The sequence below is a fragment of the Andrographis paniculata genome, unplaced genomic scaffold, assembly GCF_009805555.1.
Source record: "Andrographis paniculata isolate CXL003 unplaced genomic scaffold, ASM980555v1 Contig66END, whole genome shotgun sequence".
Classification (NCBI taxonomy): Eukaryota; Viridiplantae; Streptophyta; class Magnoliopsida; order Lamiales; family Acanthaceae; genus Andrographis; species Andrographis paniculata.
The window spans coordinates 2,777,041-2,802,537 of NW_026137602.1; the positions used below are offsets into that span (position 1 = coordinate 2,777,041).

The following is a 25,497-nucleotide window of genomic DNA, read 5'->3' on the forward strand; positions in this document are numbered from 1 at the left end:
GAATTTTGTGCGGGAATGATTCGAAATATCCAAAACTAAAAAGAAAAGGTATTTGTTAACAACAACATAATAGAGATATTCAATCGATATAAGATTGATTCAAAATCGGATTCAAATCCAATATACCTATGGATACATAATAAATAGGAAGAAATCCCTCTAATATAGTTGTGTACATAGACACAGTACGTATATAGATGACATATAAATATACATAAAATTAATGTATATATAGGGGCTAGGCAGCAAAGGGACTCCTTTTAATGTATATTGAATTCAAAATTATCAAATAGAAAATGATATCTTTAATAAAAGTATATAATTCAAAATTCTCATATTTTAACAAAACAAATTTTAATGAATACATATTCAAAATTCTCATTTTTTCATAAAACAAATTTTAATGAACTATATACAAATATAAATATATACTTTGTCTATCCCATCGAAAAATTATCATTTTTTATTTTTGTTCATTCTAAAGTTACTATTTCCTAATTTAGTAATTGTACTATCTACCTAACATAATAAATACTTTTTCAACTTACAATATATTACACAAATATCATTACTTTTATATTACATCATAGTAATAGGGGTATTTTTTTGTTTTTTTTTTTCATACAATCTAATATAATACTAATATTAAAAAATCTACGTAGAAAAAGTAAATATCACATTTCTAATTAGACGGTGGGAGTATATATGTTTATTTATACTTAGAATTCTTAGTCTGATACAAGAATAAAAAAAAAACATATTTGAAACAAAGTGAATAAATAATAGATACACCAAAAAATATTACTCCATCCGTCGCATATATCGTGTCTGCTACACTGTATAAACATGGCATTTTAGAATAAATGTAATTAGTAGATAATTAAAAATGTATAGTGAAAATAAGTATCTTATAATATAAATAATTATAAATTAACATTAAGATAACTAATTAGTTTAATTAAAATTTAAAAAAAATGAATTAAAAAATTTAAAATGAAATTAAAGTGTGTAATCATTTTTCAAAAAAAAAAAGTGACATGAAATGTGGGACGGACAGAAACGCCAACGTAAAAATAGTATGTGGGACATGGTATGTGAGACGGAGAGAGTATATTAGAGCGTCTCATTGCAAAAATGAATAGCAGAAGAAATTCAAAAATCGCAAAAATAATTTAAAAAATGAGTAGCAGAAGAAATTCAAAAATCGCAAAAATAGTTTAAAAAAGGACTAGCTGAAGAAATTCAGAAAGAGTAGAGTTAGAATAATCCCCCCATCTAAATGTGTGCTAAAAATATAAAAAATATAAATAAATAAATAAATAATGTATTTTTACTACTAAAAACATAATTTGTTTTTACTTTTTTTTTTTATCAGAACTTAAAAAGAAAAGTAAATATAAATCTAACCATATAATATTAGTACTTATTAGTATTCAATCCTTCCGAGATGCTACAATATATTTATATTAATATAATACAAATACAATATATATCATAATTTATTTTAACACATATATACTCTTGTAAAAGAGATGCTACAAAGACCTGTGTTGTTTTAAAAAATCAACACCGTCCTATCCTTCTCAAATAATTAATATAAATTAAAATTAAAATTAAAATAATTAATTAATTTAATTAACATTAACATTAAAAAAATTATAAATTATAAATTTTAAAATACAAATTAAATATATAATTATTTTCTAAGATGACAAATTAGGTAAAATAGATGAAAAAAATATATATATAAACAAAAAACTATGTGAAAGAGACTATCAATCAATTCCTATAAGAAAATAATAATAAAAATAAAAAATAAAAATATATCAATCAAATCTCAACAGCATATCAGCAATTTTCGTAGCCACTTCTAGATAATTAAGAAACCATTTAATCCATTAAGTCCGCAACAGTAAGGGTGTGTTTGGTTGACTATTCAGTTCAGAAAGTCACATTAAAATATACTCCCTTTCGTTCCATAAAATACTATAATTTATTTTTTTTTCACATAGATTTTTAATATTTAGCAAAAAATAAAATAAAATACTTCTATTATTATTATTATTATTATTATAGTATAATATAAAATTAATGATAATATATATTATAAAATTATAAAAGTATTTATTATGTTAAATAAATCGTCCATTTGCTAAGTTAGAAGAAGACATCATGTTTCCAAATGAAAAAATAGGATCCTTCTCATAGTACAATATTATTTTTTCAATAAAAAAATTAAATTAATATTCAAATCAATTCAAAATTATAATCAAATAAATTATAAAATTCAAATGAGTCCGCTGCAACCAATTTTTTAGTATGGGTATAGATATAATGTGGCTCTATTTACATATACATTTAAATAATAATAAATTAACACAATTTATTAATATTAATATTAAAAAATAATATATCAAATATTTTTTTTCATAAATTATTAAATCAAATACTTAATTTTTATTATTTTTAAATTTTTTCTAAAACATGCAAAATCTTTACACCAAGATCTTTTGAATCTTTTATTTTTATTTTTTTTATTTGGAAAATATAAAGGGTGTGTTCTTGTTGGAGAAATCCTCCAAATTTCACTATTCATCAATTTTTTTTCTCTTAAAAATATGAAATCAAATACTTATTTTTTATTTTTTATATTATACTAAAAATTAATTTTAGATTCAAAACATCACATCAACAACAATTTTTACTCTTCAAATCCAAGCTAAAAAATCTAAACCCCAAACAAACACACCCTTTCAATGTAATTTTTAATCTAAAATATAATATAATGTGATTTTATTTATTAATGGTAAACAATGGGAAGTTATCTTTCTTACATAGGTTAAAACACAATTTGAAATACGAATTAAGAAAATCAAATGATGAATTTTAATACTGAGCAAATAATAGTTTTGGAAACGACTTGCCGCAACAAAATGGAGTGATTGAGCGAAAAGATAAACACTGGCTAGAGATGGCTCTAGCATTTAAAAATTGAAGCAAACCTTCAATTACCATCCACGGCCATTGAAGGAAAAACCCCATATGAGAGTTATTGTTTGGACGGAAATTTGAATATGATCACATGAGGATATTTGGATGTTTCGAAGCACAGAAACCAAGTATGACAAGTTGGAAGGAAAGGGGATGAAAGGCTACAAGATAGATTGATTTATGATCCAATCCACAATAAGATCATTGTACAATTTGCGGAAACTATCTTCCCGTTAGCTGTCAATGTCGAACAAGACAAATGTCAGAGAAGAAATATTTGAAATCCCTCGTGTTTCCGCATATCGATGGCCAAGAAAATGGTAATGGTGAATCAACAAAAACTAGTGAAGAATCAATCAATCAATCAATCCATGTAAGCAACTTAGACCCGAATAACACCATAAATACCCCTTTTACCAAATGAAAACGATGCGTTTCTACATGGGGACTTTGAAAATGAAGTTTGTAGATTGAGAGAGTCCATGTATGAATTGAAACGAGCTTTGAAAATTGGTATAATAAAGCTTTTCTCCAACTTGGATTCAAACAATCAAAGTGTTTGTAGCAGCTCTAATGTATGTGGATGATGTGGGAAACGATCGAACCAAAATTCAAAAAACGAAAATCTTCCTTGACAAAAGGTTTAGCATCAAAGATCTTGACCCTTTCAAGTACTTTCGCTGGATACAAGTGGTTCAAACAAAGGATGTCGATCTTGCTCTTTCCCATGGAGCAAAACTCAAAACTCGAAAAGGTTCATGTATAGAAAATACACAAGACTTATAGGAAGGCCGCTATATCTTCAAGCCACGAGATTAGATCTTACATACTCGGTGAACATCTTAAGCTAAATTGTTCTGATCCACATTTAAAGCATATGAATGTAGCCATAAGGATTTTGAGATATCTAAAGACGACACCATGACAAGATATTTTTCTAACTAAACAAGAATGGACCAATTCGGTTGCATATCGCTATGCTAATTGAAATTCAAAGAAACAGTCGAAAATCGGAAGGTAGAGCCACTTCATATTGACACAAAAAAGCAGCTAGCAGGCCTTTTTATCAAAGCATTAAGAACTCAATAACTTGAGTCTCTGCTTAGCAAGTTGGGCATGAAGTGCATGCCCCACCTTAAAGGGGAATGTTAATTCCAGTTATCTTTTTTATTTTCTTTCTGTTATTATTTGTTTTTTTTATGATTAACAAATATTAACTCTATGGGACAAATTCAGAACAAGAACACTCTTATTGATAGAAGCATTCCAAAAGTGATTGATCATGTAGAGAAGTTCAAATTTCAAAATGACTCAACAAAACAGCAGATAGTAATGTAAAGGTTTTTATTTTCATCTATTTATTATTTATTTATGCTGAAAAGTATAAAGTCACCTCTTGATTTCAGCTCCTCTATGACAATCTCAGCAAATATGAACGAACAAGAGAGAGGCTTTTCAACCCATGATCCTATCCTCAACAGGAGTAGAATTCTTCGGACCTTTAATCACAATAGTTAGCAACCAAAATTAAACAATAGCTTTGCAAATGCATAAAATTATGATCTGAGATGAGTTTTAGCATTCCTATTGTCGACGAAAGTAATGTAAATGTTCCTAGGGTTGCGAACCTTCTCCTTTTGATGGCTGGGCAAATGTTGCCACCCAGGAACGAGCCGTTTCCACATATTCGTCATGTTTGTCTTTGTACTGCAGGAGGGACAACAAAAGGATAGTGAGGATCTATACATTTGGTGAAATGAGATAATAAGAGCATCACAACAGAGGCATGTCGATCAATGCAGATTATCAATGGCAAGAAGAATATATGAGCTTGATTATACCTGTTTTGCTACCTCGGCGTCTTGAGGATCATTGGGTTCAGGAGTAGAGAGTAATGCTTGGAGTGAAATGAGTGTCGAGACCATAGTTTGGGCAGGGCTCCAGTTTCTTCCCAGGACATCCAAGCATATGGCTCCAGTTTGGCTGCTTATATTAGGATGCCTACAAAGGAATCATTAGAGATCAAATGGTAGTATAGTGTAAGCAATCTGCCATAGTTAAAGGATGTTTCGAATGTCGTGGAGTATGCTAGTCTATTGTTTTTCCAGTCTCTGCAGAGTTCAAATAATTTTGATGGTTTGGAGTTGATGGAGAACTTAAAAAGAAAAACCATATAGCTATTGTTGATATGAAATTATATCTCAGAACATTGAAATTCCTGCATAAATACAGAATTCTAGTTGATTTAAGAAACCGATGGAATGGAGATAATTCATTCTAGATAACCAACTAGTTCTAATTTCACAGCTATATATATATGTGTGTGTGTGTGTGTGTGTGTGTGTATGTAGATATATGTAAGTGCAGAGCAGAATTTTGCAGGAGAAATTGTTAATTTAGTCATACCAAACTTTGGTGATAAACCGCATTTTCGGAGGCAAGTAAGGATATTCACCTGCAAAGATTAACAAGGAATTCAGTGATCCAAAACTAAATAACAGCTCGTAGCGATCAGATTAGCATATCACATCAGATTGTTTCATTGTTTAGAATTCAATTCAGAAGAAGAACGAAAAATGCAGGCACTACAAATACAAGATCTGAGCGGTATTTCTCTAGCAATGTTCTATTGAAATAGCATCACAGTTAATAATTCCTGCACAATTAACATTGAAAATCTCAAACATTTTGTTTCCTCCATTGCATGATAACCAAACGTGGAATCATTCCTCAAACTTACAGTGAATTGATTAACAAGTTCATCTACAAACAAACAAATCAAAACAAATTCAAATAACTCCGCTTAGTGGCCTACAAAAACACAAAATCATCTCTAACTAAATCCACAGCAAACAGAAATTTTAGCTCCAGGATTCCTCGCAAGTTAACAGTAATTCAGAAAGCTAATCAAATATAATATCCATCCAAACGCATAAACACCAAAAACAAACAGTAATAAATAAAAAACAGATTAAAATAAAATTAAAATAAGAACAGAATAGAATCACCAGGCAACACGATTTCGATTTCATAGAAACCGCCTTCGTAGGGAGTACCACAAGGGCCGGGGATAGTGCCGACCAAGCGAGACAGATCATTTGCGCAGCACAGGACCAATTTGATCCCCGTTTTCAGTTCATAACTATTTCTGTGATCGTAGAGCTCCCGCTGCACTCGCCTCTCCATTGTTCCGTGCTCTTCTTAAGGTTCGGTAACTGAAATTTCTGCAGAGTTTTGGGGGCGGAGAGACTGAAGAATTTCGCGTGCTTTACTCCTCATTCTCCGCCTTTTATACTGAAGGGAAGGATAGCGGTGTCATTTTGTGATTTTGTGAGGACTTGATAGTAAAACCAGCTGATACTAAGGTACGATTTTTATTTTTTATATATTTATCTTTAAATTGGAATTTTTTCGATAAATTGAAAAGTTTTTCTTTCTCATTCTTATTTTTCGGATCTATCATTTAATTTAAGGTGTTTATGAAAAATAATTGTACTACTTTTCAGTGGTACAATTATTATCGAGAAATACAATATATAAACATATTAATAAAATATATATAATTTTATCTTCGTCAGAATCTAAGATCTGATTTATTTTTTTAAATTAATTTTTTAATATTAATTATTATATTAAAACGTAGTTCAAATTTAAAAAAGAAATTACAAAAATATTTTAATTAGTATCTTAATAAGGATATTTGTATAACAAATTATATATAATATATTTTAATGTTAAATACCATGATACAAAAGATAAATGTAAATATTACATATATTATCTATTCACAAAAAATTAATAATTTAATATAAAATATTAGTTTTTATATTATTAGATAATTTTTCATATTTAATTTAAAAAATACATTATCCAAAAACACTTGCAATATATTTTGAAGATTGCCAGGTAACAAAATATACACAAATATATTTTTAAAAAGTAAATTAATATACTTTTTGCCCTAGTAATTTTGCTACGCTATGTATAATTTTTTATTGGTGGTGCTTTGGTACATTTTTTATTATTTTTAAAAATAAAATGACTAGGGCAAACAGCCCTAAATAGTTTTTTCTATTTATTGATATTTTCACACAATTAAAAATTGAAAAGCTTCCATAATTATAGTTTTAGAGAAAAAGGAAACAATTGTAAAAAATGACCATAATCAAGATTTTGTATACAGAAAATTTTAATTATAATACTCCCTCCGTATCAGAACTATAATTTTGATTGGATTGAGCACGAGATATAAGAAATATTGATATTATTTTGATAGTCGATAAAAAGTATAGATAAAAGGCTTTTTTGCCCTTGTAAGTGTATTAATGTAAAAAGTAGTGGCAATTGTGTAATAAAAATAAAAAAGTATGGATAATTTTATGGTGATATAGTTATTTATGGAAACAAGACTATTGTTTTAAGAAGGACAAAAGTAGTAAACAGAACTACTATTGTATTGGCACGGAGCGAGTAATAATAATTAAAAACTTATAAATATTATAATAATATTCATTCAATACGAATAAAATTTTATCCAAACTTTCTACATAAATCGTGGCCTATAGATCCGGTCCATCTCCTGATCCAAAAGGCCGAAAAATAATAATAATAATAACTATTATTATTATTATATTATATTAAATTAAATTAAATTAAATTGTAGGATTTACAGGTTTTTCCGACATAAATTCTCTTAAAAATATTGGTTATTTCACTGTTTGATTTACAAAAATTTGATATTAGTAATTCTACTAACTTCTTTTATATTGTAATTGCCCACGGATCAGGCTGTGTGCTGATGCATAAAAATCTGTTATGTTTAATTATATTAATTATATAATTTAATAATAAAAATTAGTATAATTATATTTTAACTTATTAGCACAGGTGCTGAATAAATTCAATCAGCACTTGATCCGTGATTATAATTTTTCACAAACTTAAATTGTTACCAGTAATATACTCTCTCCGTCCCATAACAAAGTATCCATTTTTTCATTTTAGTATGTCTCATACAAAGTATTCATTTTCTTTTTTTTTTTTTTTTAGTAAATCTACTATCTACCTAATATTACAAATGCTTTTACAACTTCCAATATATTACACAAATATCATTATTTTTATATAACACAATATTTATAAGGTCATTTTAGTCATTTCTACTTTATTCATACTATATCTCAATATAATATTAATATTTCTAAAATTCCGTGCAAAAAGCAAATTGATACATAGTTATGAGACGGAGGAAGAATATTTTTTATAGGAGAATTTGATAACTAAAATAATGACAATTGATAAACTTATGATGGTAAAAATTATAGGTTCAAACTTCAAATTAATATGATTGTCCTAATTTAAAGTATTACTTTTATCATTTTATTCTATTCCACTTCAATGTATTATTTTTTTTATTTTAGAAAAAATAATTATACACTAATACTAAAATACCCTAAATTTTTATTTAAATTATAAACATACAATTATACTTACTTTATATATATAGTCGTCAAAGGTTAAAAATATTAAAAATTCATACACACTTTCACTTACTAATATTAAAAAAATTATTACATCAGTCCGACTCTAAAGATTCCGTTTACTTTTTGTGTTGTTAATATTTGAATATTAATTATTATAGCAAAATGTTATACAAATTAAGAAAAAATTGCAAAAATACTTTAATTAGTGTTTTATAATACTAATATAATGATATTTGTACAAAAAAAAATTATACAAATATATGAATATTTTTAATATTAAGTACAATGAGTATTTGATATCATTTATGTCAATAAAAAAAATGATAAATACATTTTTTTTTTATGTGATCAGTTGCAGCCGCTATTTTTCGAGTACATTTTTGATAAACTTTTGGTCGAACCTAATAACCAACAAATTAAATTATACTAGGCGAATTATGTGGGACATACAAGACCTCAAGGCTACAAATCCACCGCTATACTATCATGTCATCATTTACATTATTTGGATTATATATATCTGAACTAATCGAATGCTTAATTTTAAAATTCAGCGCTTTGATATATAACAATTTAATTACATATAATTTCAAAATAATAATAATAATAATAAATAAACTAGGGAATTATATATCTCAAAATACTATATATAGTATTTGGTCTACTTACCCTCTCTCTTTAAAATATAAAGATAAGTGTACATATAACATAATATCTTACTTAACCAATTAAAAAAACAACCAACAGCAACACACAACTAACTAAGCCCATATGTTTATTCGTAACGGTTAGCAGCTATATCAAAATTAAATAGTTTAATAATATTGAATTTTTAATTTTTAAAAATTATTATTATCATTATTATTATTATTTAATCAGAATGTAAACAACAAATATATGTATAGACAACGGTCACAAAGAAAAGATATATTCCCTCAGTCCTATAACTAGATATCAATTTGCTTTTTGCACATAATTTTAGAAATATTAATACTCCCTCCGTCCCATGTACCATGTCCACGTTGTCGTTTCTGTCCGTCCCATATACCATGTCACTTTCCTTTTTTGGAAAATAATTACACACTTTAATCTCATTTTAAATTTTTTATTTTTTTTAATTTTAATTAAACTAATTAGTTATCTTAATCTTAATTTATAATTATTTTATTGAATAATTATTTTCACTAATACATTCTTAATTATCTACTAATTACACTCCTCCTAAAATACCGTGTCTACAGTGTAGCAGACACGGTATCTGGGACGGAGGGAGTATTATATTAGGATATAGTAGGAATAAAGTAAAAATAACTAAAATAAACCTTATTAGTATGTGTGATATAAAAGTAATGGCATTTGTGTAATATATTGTAAATTATAAGAGTATTTGCAATGTTAGACAGATAATATAGTTACTAAAAAAGGAAATTGATATTTTGTTACGAGATGGACTAAAATAGAAAAATAGATACTTTGTTATGGGACGGAGGGAGTATATATGTTTCGTCGTCTCTTAACAAAGTATATTTATTTATTTTTTACAATATTGTATTTAACATTAAATATATTTTTATATTTTTATAATATTTTATACAAATTTCATTACATTAGTATTATATTTTCTCCTTTCCACCTACCATATTGATCTTGCCGTTTTTGTCCCTCTCACATCTCATGTCACTTTCTATTTTTGGAAAATAATTATGCATTTTAATCTCATTTTAAATTTTTTAATTTATTTTTTGTTTAAATTTTAATTAAACTAATTAGTTATTTTAATCTTAATTTATAATAATTTATATTATAAGTTAATTATTTTCACTACTTATCTTAAATTCTCGTGTCTACGGTAACCCAAACTTTCAACGTGGGTCGGAGGGAGTACAATACTAATAAATGTACATTTTTTTTTTCATAATTTGTCATATGAATAAATATAAAATTAATATTTAAAGCACTACACGCAAAAGTAAATAAATATTTAGTTAAGGGATTGAGGTAATATAAAATATTATTTTCTCTCTTATAAACGGTATATATTTCTATTTTAAAATTTTCAATTACAAAATTACTATTGCCTCCGTCCTATAACAAAGTATCATTTTTTTCATTTTAGTTCATCCCATAACAAAGTATAATTTCCTTTTTTAGTAACCGTACTATCTACTTAACATTGCAAATACCCTTACAACTTACAATATATTACACAAATTTCATTACATTTATATCACACATACTAATAAGATTATTTTAGTTATTTATACTTTATTCCTACTATATCCCAATATAATCATAATATTTTTAAAACTACGTACAAAAGTAAATAAATACTCCCTCCGTTCATTTACAAAGTTTACATTTACTTTTGGCGCGGTGTTTAAGAAATAATAGTATTTTAATTATAATGAGTAGTTAAAAGTAGTGTAATGATATTTTTGCCCTTACTTTTTTTGTGTAAAAGTAATGATGTGATGTAAAGTAAGGGTATTTGTGAAAAGAAGTAAGGTATTTAATAAAATGTTAACTTTGTAATTGAACGTCTCATAATATAAATATGTAAACACTGTAAATGGACGGATGAAAAATTTACGATAGAGTAATTACTTTTTTTAATAAATATGAACAGAGAACATCACATCACATCACATCACCTCACATTACATGTACTTTTACTTTTATATTTGGACATTTATTATATAAATATCATTAAACTAACATTTTTTTAATTATAAGGAAATATTAGTCTTTCGTACTAAAAGCACCGTCCACTATTATTAAATTACAAGTCAAAATAAATATTTTTTCAGTCTCATATTTATTTATTTATTTATTTTTTACACAAAATTTTAAGAATATTAAATATTATATTATGATGTAATAGAAATAAAGGTAAAAGAATTAAATTATTTTTATTAATATTATATAATATAAATGTAATGACATTTGTATAATATATTATAAATTGAAATGATATTTGTAATGTTAGGTAAATAGTACAATTACTAAAAAATAAATACTTTATTATGAAACGATCGGAAAAAAAAAAATCTTATTAAAAGACAAATTAAATATTTACTTTTAAAATAGGAGGAAAAAAAAAACTATAGTTGACTACGATTGTGTTTTTTAATGTTCTTAATTTTTTCTTTATCTTTTTTTTTTTTGGTTAGATGTTATATAAAAATATAGCTATATTATTTCTCAAATCATGCAATATATATAAATAATACTCCCTCCATCCCATAAGTAAATATTAATTTGTTTTTTCATATAATTTTAGAAATATTAGTATTATATTGGGATATAATAGGAATAAAGTAGAAATGACTAAAATAACCTTATTAGTACGTATGATATAAAGGTAATGACATTCGTGTAATAAAGTACATGGATACTTTGTTATGAGATGAAATAAAACGAAAAAAATAAATACATTTTTATGGAACGGAGGGATTACATGCATTTCACATAGTTCATGCAGACTGAAATCAATTATTGTATATGTTGTTAATTTATGTGTTATATTTGTATTATATTAATATAAATAATTTATTGATTTTTGTTAATATACGATATGCACGGTGCTGAATTTTCAAAAATCAATATGACCATTTATTTTTTGCACATTATGGGTATGTTTAATTTAGGTAATTAAGAAGAAGAATATATCAACCTTTACTGTAATTTATTAAAACTTATACTTGATTAAAATCTTGTGTAATAATACACTAATTATAGATAATTAATCCTATTTAGATGGATGAAATTAATTTTCTTAAATAATTCATGTACTAAGCTAAAGTTAAAAGATACTCCATTCGTTCCACATATCATGTCCACGTTGCTGTTTCTGTCCATTTCACATACTATGTTACTTTCCTTTTTTGGAAAATAATTACACACTTTAATCTCATTTTAAATTTTTTAATTTTAATTTTTTTTATTTTAATTAAACTAATTAGTTATCTTAATTTTAATTTATAATTATTTATATTATAGAATAATTATTTTCACTAACACATTCTTAATTATCTACTAATTACATCCCTCCTAAAATACCGTGTCTACAATGTAGCAGACACGGTATCTGGGACGGATGGGTGTGTTTGTTTGAAGGTTTGGATTTTGAGTTGGGATTTGAATAGTAAAAATTTTGAATTTAAATAGTTGTATGATGTGATATAAATAAGTGTTGATGTGATGTTTTGAATGTAAAATTGATTTTTAGTATAATATAAAAAATCAAAAATATGTGTTTGATTTGATATTTTTAGAGAAAAAAAATGGAATAAATAATGTATATTAAATCCAATCCCTCAAACAAACACACCCATAGTTAATCAAGTAGAAGGTAAATATAATACATCCGTTATTTAAATTTAAATTTATTATTATTTTTTTGGTTGTTTTTAAAATATAATTATGTTTTTTTTAATATAAAATACTAGTTTTCTATATTTTTCTTTACTATATAAAAAAAATTCCTTCGATTTTTATTTTTATTTTTTTAAAAAAATTCATATATATATATATACACTAGAACACGCTCTTGCGCGGTATACCGCGCGACTATTCTATAATGTAATATAGTGAAACATTATTTATTTGAAATATAAACTGTAAAACAAAAATACAATTGAACTATTTGTCGGTTGGTCCTCGGTCGGTTGGTCTGGTCGGTTGGTCAGGTGGGTTGGTTAGCTGTCGGATAGGCAGGTCGGAAGGTCCTCGGTCGGTTGGTCTGGTCGGTTGGTCCTCGGTCGGTTGGTTAGCGGTGGGATAGACAGGTCGGAAGGTCCTCGGTCGGTTGGTCTGGTCAGATGGTTAGCGGTCGGACAGACAGGTTTGATGGTCAGTAGGTCGGACAGACAGGTCTGATGGTCTGCGGTCGGATAAAGTAGGTCGGCTGGTCTGCGGTCGGATAGGCAAGTTAGCTGGTCCGCAGGCAGATAGATTGAGATAAGAAGGGTGACCCTGCATCTCTATGAGTTTTGAAATGTCAAAAATAGCAAGGATATTTCAACTTTGATAATTGTTACACACAAAAAATAATAATAATAATAATAATAAGGATAGTAGGATCTTAAAGGAAGTTAGATACAAAGTCGGGTGGAAATGGAGAAAAATTTGCGCTCAGGTCGGTTGGTCAGGTTGGTCGGTCGGATGGTCAGGTGGGTTGGTTAGCGGTCGGATAGGCAAGTCGGAAGGTCCTCGGTCGGTTGGTCTGGTCGGTTGGTTAGCGGTGGGATAGGCAGGTCGGAAGGTCCTCGGTCAGTTGGTCCTCGGTCGGATGGTTAACGGTCGGACAGACAGGTCTGATGATCTGCGGTCGGATAAAATAGGTCGGCTGGTCTGCGGTCTGATAGGCAAGTCAGCTGGTCCGCAGAAGGATAGATTGAGATAAGAAGGGTGACCCTGCATTTCTTTTATGAGTTTTGAAATGTCAAAAATAGCAAGGATATTTTAACTCTGATAATTGTTACGCACAAAAAATAATAATAATAATAAAAATAAGGATAGCAGGATCTTAAAGGAAGTTAGACATGAAGTCGGATGAAAAAGGAGAAAAAGTTGTGCTTAAGTCGGTTAGTCAGGTCGGTTGGTCGGATGGTCAGATGGGTTGGTTAGCGGTCGGATAGGCAGGTCGGAAGGTCCTCGGTCGGATGATCAGGTCGGTTGTTTAGCGGTGGGATAGGCAGGTCGGAAGGTCCTTGGTCGGTTGGTCATCGGTCGGATGGTTAGCGGTCGGACAGACAGGTCTCATGGTCTGCGGTCGGATAAAGTAGGTCGGCTGGTTTGCAATCGGATAGGCAAGTCAGCTGGTCCGTAGGCGGATAGACTGAGATAAGAAGGGTTACCCTGCATCTATTTATGAGTTTTGAAATGTCAAAAATAGCAAGGATATTTCAACTTTGATAATTGTTACGCACAAAAAATAATAATAATAAAAATAAAAATAAGGATAGCAGGATCTTAAAGGAAGTTAGACACGAAGTCGGGTGGAAAAGGAGAAAAATTTGCGCTCAGGTTGGAAGGTCCTCGGTCGGATGATTAGGTCGGTTGGTTAGCGGTCGGATAGGCAGGTCGGAAGGTCCTCGGTCGGTTGGTATGGTCGGCTGGTCCTCGGTAGGATGGTTAGCGGTCGGACAGACAGGTCTGATGGTGGTCTGCAGTCGGATAGGCAAGTCAGCTGGTCCGCAGACGGATAGACAGGTCGGTTGGTGGGTGCGGCCAAGGAGTCTTTTGGTCTACCGATTGGTCTCTGGATTGGTCGGTTGGGCTATTTGAGTTCTGGAACTGGTAGAGGCGTTTGGCGAGGCGGTTGATGTAACCAACCAGACGACGTTCCAAAACGTTTCATCTTGGGCGGTTGACGGCGGTTGCTGACGACGGTTCTAAAACGTCTTTTCAAGCCAGTACAAGGGTAGGTTAAGGGCTAAATTGTCATTTTTGAAATGAGGGGCAAGATAGACTTTTCAAGTGGCAGATCCGTACAAACTCGTATTTATAAGATATAATATATATTGACGGAACAACGTAATACTCCCTCCTTCTTTTCTCCCGTGAATTGATGCATTTCATTAGTAATGTTAATTAATAATAATAAATTATAATATTATTTTATTATTTTTATTTATGATTTGTTTGTTTGGAGGTTTGGATTTTGAGTTGGGATTTGAATAGTAAAAATTTTGAATTTGAATAGTTGTATGATGTTGTATAATTAGGTGTTGATGTGATATTTTGAATGTAAAATTGATTTTTTATTATAATATAAAAAATAAGAAATAAAAGTTTGATTTGATATTTTTGGGGGGAAAATTTTGGATGAATAGTAGAATTTGGATGAAATCCTACAAACGAACACAGAATAAAAAAAAATATATAAGTTTGAAAAAAATAAATTTTTTTATAATATAAGTAAATAAAAAAATACATTTATTTATTTATAATAAATTAATCTAATTTTATCAAAAGAAGTACAATTTTAAACGTAAATAATACTTCCTTCGTTACAATACAATAGTCTTGTTTATCATTTTTGTTCGTCCCAAAACAATATTCTCATTTCCATAAATAATCATATCACCGTAAAATTATCCCTATTTTTTCATTATTATTATACAATTGTCACTACTTTTTACACTAATATACTCACAAGGGCAAAAAAATCATTTATCCATATTTTTTACCAACAACTCATATAATATGAATATTTTTTAAATCTCATGTCTAACACAATAAGACTATATTTTATCTTTAACCTCCTACTCCGACAGTCCAACTTTTTATTATTTGGATTCTGCTTCATGAAAAAAAAAATACACTTTTTTATCTAACAAAATATCTTATCATACATTATTTTAACACAAAACTCAAACCAAAATTTTATAAATCACACCGAAAGAAACATTTAATTAAATTGATTTATATTTATAAATATATTTTAATTTAATAAATTTTATCTAAAAATAGAAATGTTGTAGTAAACTATATGATGCTGTGATTTGCAAGTTACCAACCCCTTAAACCCTATTGGTGTGAAAAAAATCGAACCAAACTGAATCAAATCGAATTTTCGGTTAACTGTACAAATTAGATTCGAATACAAATACTACATATTTAATATTGTTCGGTTCAATTTTGATTTTTGATATTTTTTTTTGTTCGATCCGAATCGAATATATTTATATTATGATTTTTAAATTTTATATTAATAATTATATTCGATTTGATTTCGGTTCGAATATTTGAAATATTTTTTATTTAATTAGAATTTTAATTATTTTGTAATATATCTTTTTTTACTTTTGGTTCGGTTCGAATATCTGCAGATATTGCAAATATTTTCGGTTAACCTGAAATTTTTTATTCGGATACAATTCGTAGTTTCGGATATTTATTCGATTTGGTTCAATTATCAAATCCGTATATTTGCAAATATCCGAATCTCGTCCCAAATCCTACTTAAACCTAGGTCAAACACATCCCTTATTTCCTAGACCAAACCACATCCACGATCCAATTCAATGACTTTTTCTTCATGCCAATTCTCTCATTCATTTTATTACAAACATACATTTCCCAAGAAATCAACAAAATTACAAAAATAAAATCATACACAATAAACACAATCTCCCAACCGTGCCATCAATTAGGTCACCCAATCACACCAAAATCCCCAACAAAAATAAAATTATAAAATAAAATAAAATCTACCCAATGTTCCAACTAACAACTACTGCATGCTCCTAATGTCAAGAACTCTTCAATGGCGGAAAAATCTCAAGCAAGAAACACAATTTGATAATCACAGAATCACCATTCACATATTCAAACATCACTGTACAGAAAACACATTATTGTTACGTACCTTAACCAAATTCATACCTCTTCTTCCTCGATCATCCCTTCCCAAAAACCCCCCACGGCCCCCCTCCCCGGAGCCCATCAAGAACCTTCTTCGCGCCAGCGACGTTCGCGTCGACAAGCTTCTGCAAATGCAGCCGCGCCCCCGCCACCACCGCCATTTTCCGGCACTTCTTGTCGTGCACAATCGCCGATAATATTGACAACGGATACTCCCTGTTCAAATCCTTCACCGATGGATCCAACAATTGGACTATGCAAATGATCCCCTTCTCCTCCTTCCTCAAGATCCTCCGGTTCGGCGCGTAGGATATTAGCTCCAATAGCGCCATTGCCGCCGCCTCCCGCTCCTCCACGGCCTTCCCGTCTAACATTCCGACGAGCAAACTTATGCATCCCATTGCTCCGAGTTCCTTCCTCAATTTACTGTTGTATGCCATTTCCGGTAATGCCCTCGCCGCTGCGATTCGAACGCCTAATACGCCGCAGCTTAATAAACGGACGACTCTGTCGAGGAAGGCGCGGCTGAGGAGGACGTCGGCGATGATCGGAGATGTGGATAGGATGCGGATTAAGGTAACTGCGACCTCGAGGCTATGAACAGAGGGAGCTGTGCAGTCCCAGAAATTTGTCAAGCTTTCGATTCCGCCTTCTCTTGCGAATGTTAGCTTCAATTCGTCGTTTCCGGGGAGTAGATTGCAGAAGCATCCGTAGGAATTCTCCTGAGCCATGGCGGTGCCGGAGTTGCAGAGGATTAGTAAGGCTGGAACTGCGTTTTCTTCGATTATGGAGTTTTTGATTTCTTCGAATGCGGAGAGGCTGCGGAGGACGCCGGCGGCTAGGGCTTGGGAATTAGGCGTCCCCTGGAGGCAAATCTCGAGCAGCGAAGAGATTCCGCCGCGGGAGACGATTGCTCTGGCGTTCTCCTTGGAATTGCTCAGAGCTTTAATGGCGACGCACGCTTTCTCCTTGGCGAAGACGCTGCCGGATTCGAGGACGCGGAGGAGGTTGTTGAGGAGGAGTAGACCTTCGGCGGAGAGGAGATGGTTGTTCGAATCGACGGCGGAGATCCTGGCTATGGCGGTGACGGTTTTCTCCTTGATTTCAGAGGAGGAGCTGGAGTCGAGGAGGTTGACGAGGATCGGAACGACGCCGTACGCGGCGGCGATGAAGATGTGCTTATCGTCTTCCTGGAGGAGGCCGAGGAGCGAGTCGAGGACGGAGCTTTTATACTCGTTCGAGCCGATCTGGAGCCGGGTCAGCAGGTTCCGCGCCTCGGACCGGACCGGTTCGCGCCGACCGGCGGCAGTCGCAGCGTCGGCGGCGTCGCTCCGGACGAGGACTTGGAGGTCGTTGATGTGAGCGTCGAGCTTGGCGGAGATCGAATCGACGTCGTTTTGAGTTTTGAGCTTGCCGCCGGGGGGATTCGGGGAGCGGCAGGCGTCGGCGAGGGCGGCGGCGGCGGAGGACGTGGCGGCGATAGCGCGGAGGAGATCGGCGGAAAGCGAGTTCGCCGCGGCGGCGGAGAGGTCGGAGAGGCGGTCGAGGAGGGTGTTGACCTTCGCCGCCGCGAGTGACCACTTGCCTTTGAGGATTTGGACGCGGGAAATGGAATCGGAGAGGGTGCGGAGTGATTGGCGGACGGAATCTTCCTCCTCCGCCGCCGGAGAAGAAGCTTGTTTCATGGCGGAAGTAGCAGCGCCGCCGCACCGGAAAGTGAGAGGGAGGAGGAGGAGCAAACGACGTCGTTGGGAATGGTACGACGCGTGGTGGACAATCTCGGAACTGAGGGAGTCACGCTTGAAGGTTGCTGTAGAGCATATTAAGTGTGCAGTAAGACGCCTAAATTATTGTTAATTAAAATATATTATCAAATTTTTTGTTAAAAATTAGTAATTTAAAATATAGTGCGTCCATAAAATTACGCGTTTGTAATTCTAATAATTTTAAATATATTTAATAAATATAATTTAATTTTAAATCTTTAATATGCGTTGATATTTGAATATTATCATGCAATATGGGTCTATTACTGTAGACACGGGAATTTAGGTAAAGTATAATTAATAAGCAATTAAGAAATGTATTAGTAAAAATAATTATTATTTAGTAAAAATAATTATAGATTAAAATTAAGATAACTAAATAGTTTAATTAAGATTAAAAAAATTAATTATTAATTTTAAAATATGATTAAAGTGTATAATTAATTTTTCAAAAAAGAAATGACAAATTATGTGGGACGGACGAAAATAAAAAATAGTGACAAATTATGTGGGACGAATGGAGTAATTATTATATAAAAAAGTAATACAAATTAAAAAAAAAATTGCAAAAATATTTGCATTAGTATCTTATAATACAGATAGAAAGATATTTGTAAAAAAAAATATAAAAATATAAAAATATTTTTAATATTAATTACAATCAAGTAAAAAGATAAATGTGATCTAGACGGAGGGAGTATGTCATTTTATTTTTATTTCTTTTTTTCATAAATAAATATTATTATTTATATTTAAAACTACTCTGGATATTTTTGTTTTGTGAAATTGTTGAAAATAAAAAGAATTTATGAAAAATATAAAAAATTGTGTAAAAAATATAATAATAATGAATGAATGTAATGTATTAGTTTTTTGAAAAAACTTGTAAAATAAAAATAGGAAGAAACAAATCCTCTGGTCTTATAAAATTAGTTAATATTAATAATAGATAAATATATATTTTTTATTTGTATTATATAATATTCATATTATATATTACTATATTTTATTGAGATATACTATTTAAATATTTATTTTAAAAATTTTAATCATATATATTAATTATTACTTAAAAAATAATAATAACATTATTTATATAAAAAATAATAAATTAGGAATATTATAATTACTATAAATAAAATAGGTACAAAACGGCATGGGATTACCGGCCTTGGACTGCCGAACCTCAATATAAATACACATAATATATTTAAAGAAAAATACAATGAAATTTTATACCATAAAAAATACTCTCTTCATTTCAAAAGAGTTTGTCTTATTTTTTTATTTTCGTCCGTCTCAAAACAATTGTCTCGTTTCCTTATTTAGTAATCGTGGTCTCCATTTTATAACAAAATTATTTCTACTTTTCCAAACTATCCATAGTTATTACTCTAATCTACTTTTTAAATTCCTTCAAAAAGCAAGGGCATTTTAGTTTTTTATATTCTACTTTATACAAACTTTTAATTAAATATTATTATTCCTTAATTCCCGTGTCAACACTCAATAAGACGTCTCTTTTGGGACGAATGAAATATTTTGTAATATATTACTTTTTTTGGTACCATTTGAAAGTGATCGTTTGAGGTTTTATAATATATTAAGAAATAATATTTTTTCTGTCCGCCTCTAAGGGTCACGTTTAACTTTTGCGTCATTGTACTTAACATTAAAAATGTCTTTATATTTGTATAATTTTTTTTGTACAAATGTTATTCAATTAATATTACAAGATACTAATGAAAGTATTTTTACAATTTTTTCTTAATTTGTACTACGTTTTAATATAATAATTAATATTAAAAAAAGAACAAGTAAAAAATAAATGAGACCCTTGTAGCCGGACATAGGTAGTAATATTTTATTAGTTAGTGGAAGTGTGCGAGAGGTTTTGACATTTTTGCTCTTTGACTTAACTTAAAAAGTAATTATATGTGTAATGATATATTTATAATTTAAACAAAATTTAATAGTATTTTGGTATTAATGTAGGATTATTTTTACTAAAAATAATATTCTCTTTGTTTCATAACTATATATCCATTTGCTTTTTGTAGGGAGTTTTAGAAATATTAGTATTATATTGAAATATAGTAAGAATAAAATAGAAATGACTAAAATAACTTTATTATTATTGTGTGATATAAAGGTAATGACATTTGTGTAATATATTGTAAGTTGTAAAGGTATTTGTAATGTTAGGTAGATAGTACAATTACTAAAAAAAAATAGATATTTTGTTATAGGACGGACTAAAATGAAAAAATAGATAATTTGTTATGGGACGGAAGGAGTAATATTTTTTTAGTGTGACAGCACAAAAAATAGTAAAAATAAATATTTTGATTTAGAAAGGAGTATAATTTTTTATAAAAATAAATAATTGTTAGATAATTTTTTATATGGAAAATAAAATATACTTCTGTTTATTGAAAATAGTAATGCAAAAAAAAAAAAAAACAAAATTGAATGAGATAAAAGTTGCCAATACTTGATTGTAATGATGTTTTGTATTTTAGAGGCAGACACAATTAAGGGTGTGTTTGTTCGGGGTTTGGATTTTGAATTGAGATTTAAATAGTAAAAATTTTGAATTTGAATAATTGTATAATGTGATATAAATAGGTGTTAATATGATATTTTAATGTAAAATTGATTTTTAGTATAATATAAAAAATAAAAAAAAAATATTTAATTTGATATTTTTTTAAAAAAAAATTAAGATAAATAGTGAATTTAAAATCCAATTTTCCAAACAAACACACCCTAAAATTGTCCAAAATGGTTGGTTACAAGAACTAATAAGAACAATAGCTAATAGATAATTATAGAAATTGCACTTACAACATAAATGTGTATCTATTGCCATAGAACACGGCCTTAATTAATGTTCGAGGTTTTAAGGGTCTCATTTATTTTTTGCATTTTGATATTTAAATATTAATTATTATATAAAAATATAATACAAATCAAAGGAAAATGACAAAAATATTTTTATTAGTATCTTATAATACTATTATAATGACATTTGTGTAAAAAATTATAAAAATATAAATATGTTTTTAATATTAAGTACAATGACGTAAAAGATAAATGAGAACTTTGGAAGTGAAAGAAAGTATTAATTAGAGCTCATCATTATACAAAGAATAAATTGATACTTCTTCCCTTCCAATTAAAATGGGTCTCTTGAAATTTTGTATTAAATTTAAAAGTAATAATTTTTTCATCATCCAATTGTTTGCTCATTTGATTGGACACTAGTTTTAATATATATATATAAGTAGAAATTTTTATTTTTCAGGGTAAAAAAAATAGTAAAAAAATTGTATCTTTTAATAAAAAAAAGAAACTGTAATAAATTTAGATAACAACAAAAAAATAAATGCGAGAATAAATTTGAATAATAGTAATTAATAGAAGTGTTCAAAAGATTTTGATATTTTCATACCTTGACTTTATATATAAAATAATTTTATATCTAATAGTATATTTATAATTTAAGTAAAAATAAATGGTAATTTAATATTAGTATATAATCTTTTTTTTCTAAAATTGAAAAAAGATTTGAATGAAAAAAATATTATGACCATAGCGGCGGATAAGGTGCTCGTTCTATCAAATAAGCATTTGTGCTAATTTGATCAAGTTATGACACTAACTTAAAGCCTAATCACAAGGAATATAACATGTGTTATGCTATATAAAAGCGTTAGTGTTATGTTATACTCCCTCCGTCCACGGATAAAGTATACATTTACTTTTGGTACAGTGTTTAAGAAATAATAGTATTTTAATTATAGTGGGTAGTTAGAAGTAGTGTAATAACATTTTTGCCCTTACTTTTTGGTATAAAAGTAATGATGTGATGTAAAGTAAGGGTATTTGTGGAAAAAAATGAGGTATTTAATGAAATGTTTACTTTATAATTGGACGTCCCAAAATAGAAATGTGTATACTTTATAGCTGGACGGAGGGAGTACTAATTTATTTATTGGGTTGAAATCACAATATATTGTTTTATATGAAATTCTATAATATACTTTCAAAATATATACTATATATTATATTAACATATGTTGTGTTGTGTAGTTGTGTTGGCGCTTGAATCGGGAGTCGATTTCGTTGTAGTCATCATTTTTGTCTTAAAATTGGGTATCAATGACTTTGTCTTAAAATTCGTTGTCCTAGTTTATGTTAGATATCAATTTTAGGTCATATTCTTGTTGAAGATCCTTTTTTTTCCTTGACAGATATAATAAAAACACAATAGTAGTATCAGAGCTGGAATATGTCAAAGCATAAGAATTTGTCAGATCAAATTTCGGGCAGAATCTTCGAGTAAATCGATAGTTAATAATAGATCAATTATGGTAAAAGACTAAACTCTCTTTTATATTTCTTGGTGAATTTGGTGATTGCATATTGATTATTTTCTTTGTATTCTTGATATAGTCGTATGTTTTTTGGTTGGTTGTTGATTGGTATTTGCTTAATGGTTCTAATTTGTTATTGTTGAAAAATTGTGTTTGGTAGGTAATAGATTTTGCATTTTTAAAATAAAAAATGAAAAGTATATTAATTATTCAAAAAATTTCTCGAACAATAGATATTACATACAATGATATTACACCTCCTGAAAAATATGTTGGAAATTGATGAATGTGTTTGTGCTTGTGTTGTACTGCATTTAACTGATAATGTGTTTAAAAAAATAGGTAAATTTTCTAGTGTAGAACAATTGTAAGATATGTTAGATGTTTTATATCCAGAAGTAACATTTTCAAACATGTTATTCTTATTTGAAAAAAAAAAAATATTCAATTCAAATTAGACACTAGTAAGAGTGTGGATGAGAGTATGAATGTATTTTATAAACTAATTCAAGATATAAAGTTCAGTGGATATTAATAAATTGATGAATATTATTCGATTGTACTTTTAAATGTCATTCATGATTTCTATAGTAATATTAAGTTCGCAATTAAATAAAGTATGAATTACATTACTTTAATGTAATGATAAATGACTTTAAAAAATAAAGAATTAGATTTATTAGCTAATAAATCAATTCAAAACGAAATTGACAAAGTTATGCATGTTAAATGTAGAACATTCAAAAGAAATAATGAAAACAACAGCAATAGAAATAATCAATCATCAAATAATAATAAAAATAAAAAAAAAAATAATAATAAATCAAAGTTTTGGAAATGTTGTAGCTGTGATGAAGTAGGTCATTATTCTAAAGATTGTCTTAGTGTAACTAATAAAAGTCAAGTAAATAACACTGATGAAATAATTGAGTGTAATGATCAAATCAAATTTGACGTCAAATAGTCAATTTTTTTTGTGATGTATTTCCATTAAATTCAATTGTTATTTACTTATCTTTATTTGAATGTTATGAAATGAAACTAGTATTTAATTTGAAATATTAAAGATTTGTTTTTTTAGTATTTTTATTTGAATTTTTTTTTTACTTAGGTATATGAAATTTCATCGGTAATATAAAAGATATTCATTCCGTTGTAAAAAAGTATCTCTATTTGATCGGACACGAATTTAAAAAAGAAAAGGTAAAAATAAAATAAATTCTTTTTAGAATAAAAAAAATTAAAAATGATATCTTTTACTAGAAAAATAAACAAGAATAAATTTGGATGACATCAGGAAAACGGAAAATAACACTCCATCGGTCCCTTAACAATCTATACATTTTTTTATTTTGGTATGTCCCATAACAAAGTATTAATTTCTTTTTTTTAGTAATGGTACTATCCATCTAACATTACAAAAATCTTTCAAATTTACAATATATTACACAAATAACATTACTTTTTTATTGTACAATACTAATAAGGTTAATTTAATCTTTTTACCTTTATTTATACTATATTAAATATAATACTAATATTTTTAAAATTCTGTATAAAATGCAAATGGATATATAAATATAGGACAAAATAAATAATAAATTTTAATTACAAAGAAAATAATATTTTATATTAAATATCAATTTTTATGAAAAGATAAAAAATGTATATTAAAAATTATATAAAAAAAATAGACAAACAAATTGTAAATTTTATACGTATTCTATTCTAAGCATAAATTTTTTTTTATTTTCATCATTGGATTATGAGATATTACTCTCTTCTTTTTATATAATTTGTTCTTATTTTTTATTTTCGTATGTCTTATATAATTTATTCTTATTTTTTATTTTCATATGTGTTACATAATTTGTTTCTTTTTTATAAAAAATTATTATACACTTTAATTATATTTTAAAATTTTATTTTTAAAATTTTTTAATCTTAATTAAACTTGTTATACAGAGAGTATAATGGAGGTGTGAAACACGCGCTAGTTGAAGGCGGGTGAGTGAAGGGAAGTCTGTGCGTACCGTAGGTGTGAAATGGATTGGACAGGAAAATAAATGGGCCCAATAATAATTAACAAACTTTTTGGGTCCTTTTGCCAGGTGGACTCCGAAGGTTCTTCCGGACTCGGAAGTAATTCTAACCTCACAGACTGTCACCCTTGGGATTCTAACCCCCACGTGACGTCGCTGGGAACTATTCAATACTGTTACTGTAGCTTTATCAAACTAAGAAAATAAAAATAAAACTTTTATCAAGCTGCAGAAAATGCTCCTGAATAAAAAGCCGTCTGCGAGTGGCTGCTGCTGAGTATCGGAAAGTATGGGGCGGAAAGTGAAAAAGGTGATATTTAGTGGGTATCATATGAAATTGACACGGTGAAGGTCTTGCAGGTAGAAAATTACACTTTAAATAATGTAGTAATTTTATTTTTTTAAAAAAATATTTATTTATTCATGTATTACATACTTTTTGATTTATTCCCTCGGTAAAAATGCA

The 25,497-nt window shown here is 28.7% G+C and overlaps 2 protein-coding genes across 2 annotated transcripts; both read right to left on the bottom strand.

Annotated features, from left to right (window-relative positions):
• Positions 1 to 4,220: 4,220 nt before the first annotated feature.
• On the bottom strand, positions 4,221 to 6,258 carry LOC127262787 (ubiquitin-conjugating enzyme E2 27-like). The gene is made up of 5 exons (XM_051291610.1): positions 6,000 to 6,258; positions 5,398 to 5,446; positions 4,833 to 4,992; positions 4,620 to 4,698; positions 4,221 to 4,490 (listed from the first exon to the last, which is right to left on the bottom strand). Exons 1-5 carry the CDS (start codon positions 6,175 to 6,177, stop codon positions 4,447 to 4,449), a joined length of 510 nt encoding a protein of 169 aa, XP_051147567.1. The 5' UTR covers positions 6,178 to 6,258; the 3' UTR covers positions 4,221 to 4,446.
• Positions 6,259 to 16,760: 10,502 nt separating this feature from the next.
• LOC127263172 (ARM REPEAT PROTEIN INTERACTING WITH ABF2-like) lies at positions 16,761 to 18,666 on the bottom strand. Its single transcript, XM_051292180.1, has one exon. It carries the CDS (start codon positions 18,527 to 18,529, stop codon positions 16,880 to 16,882), a length of 1,650 nt encoding a protein of 549 aa, XP_051148137.1. The 5' UTR covers positions 18,530 to 18,666; the 3' UTR covers positions 16,761 to 16,879.
• Positions 18,667 to 25,497: the final 6,831 nt, after the last annotated feature.

Coding starts and splice junctions, on each gene's coding strand:
- LOC127262787 (XM_051291610.1), bottom strand. CDS start 6,177: ATGGAGAGGCGAGTGCAGCGGGAGCTCTACGATCACAGAAATAGTTAT. Junction 5,447..5,999: donor AATCGAAATCGTGTTGCCTG/GTGATTCTATTC, acceptor TAATCTTTGCAG/GTGAATATCCTTACTTGCCT. Junction 4,699..4,832: donor ACGCCGAGGTAGCAAAACAG/GTATAATCAAGC, acceptor TCCCTCCTGCAG/TACAAAGACAAACATGACGA.
- LOC127263172 (XM_051292180.1), bottom strand. CDS start 18,529: ATGAAACAAGCTTCTTCTCCGGCGGCGGAGGAGGAAGATTCCGTCCGC.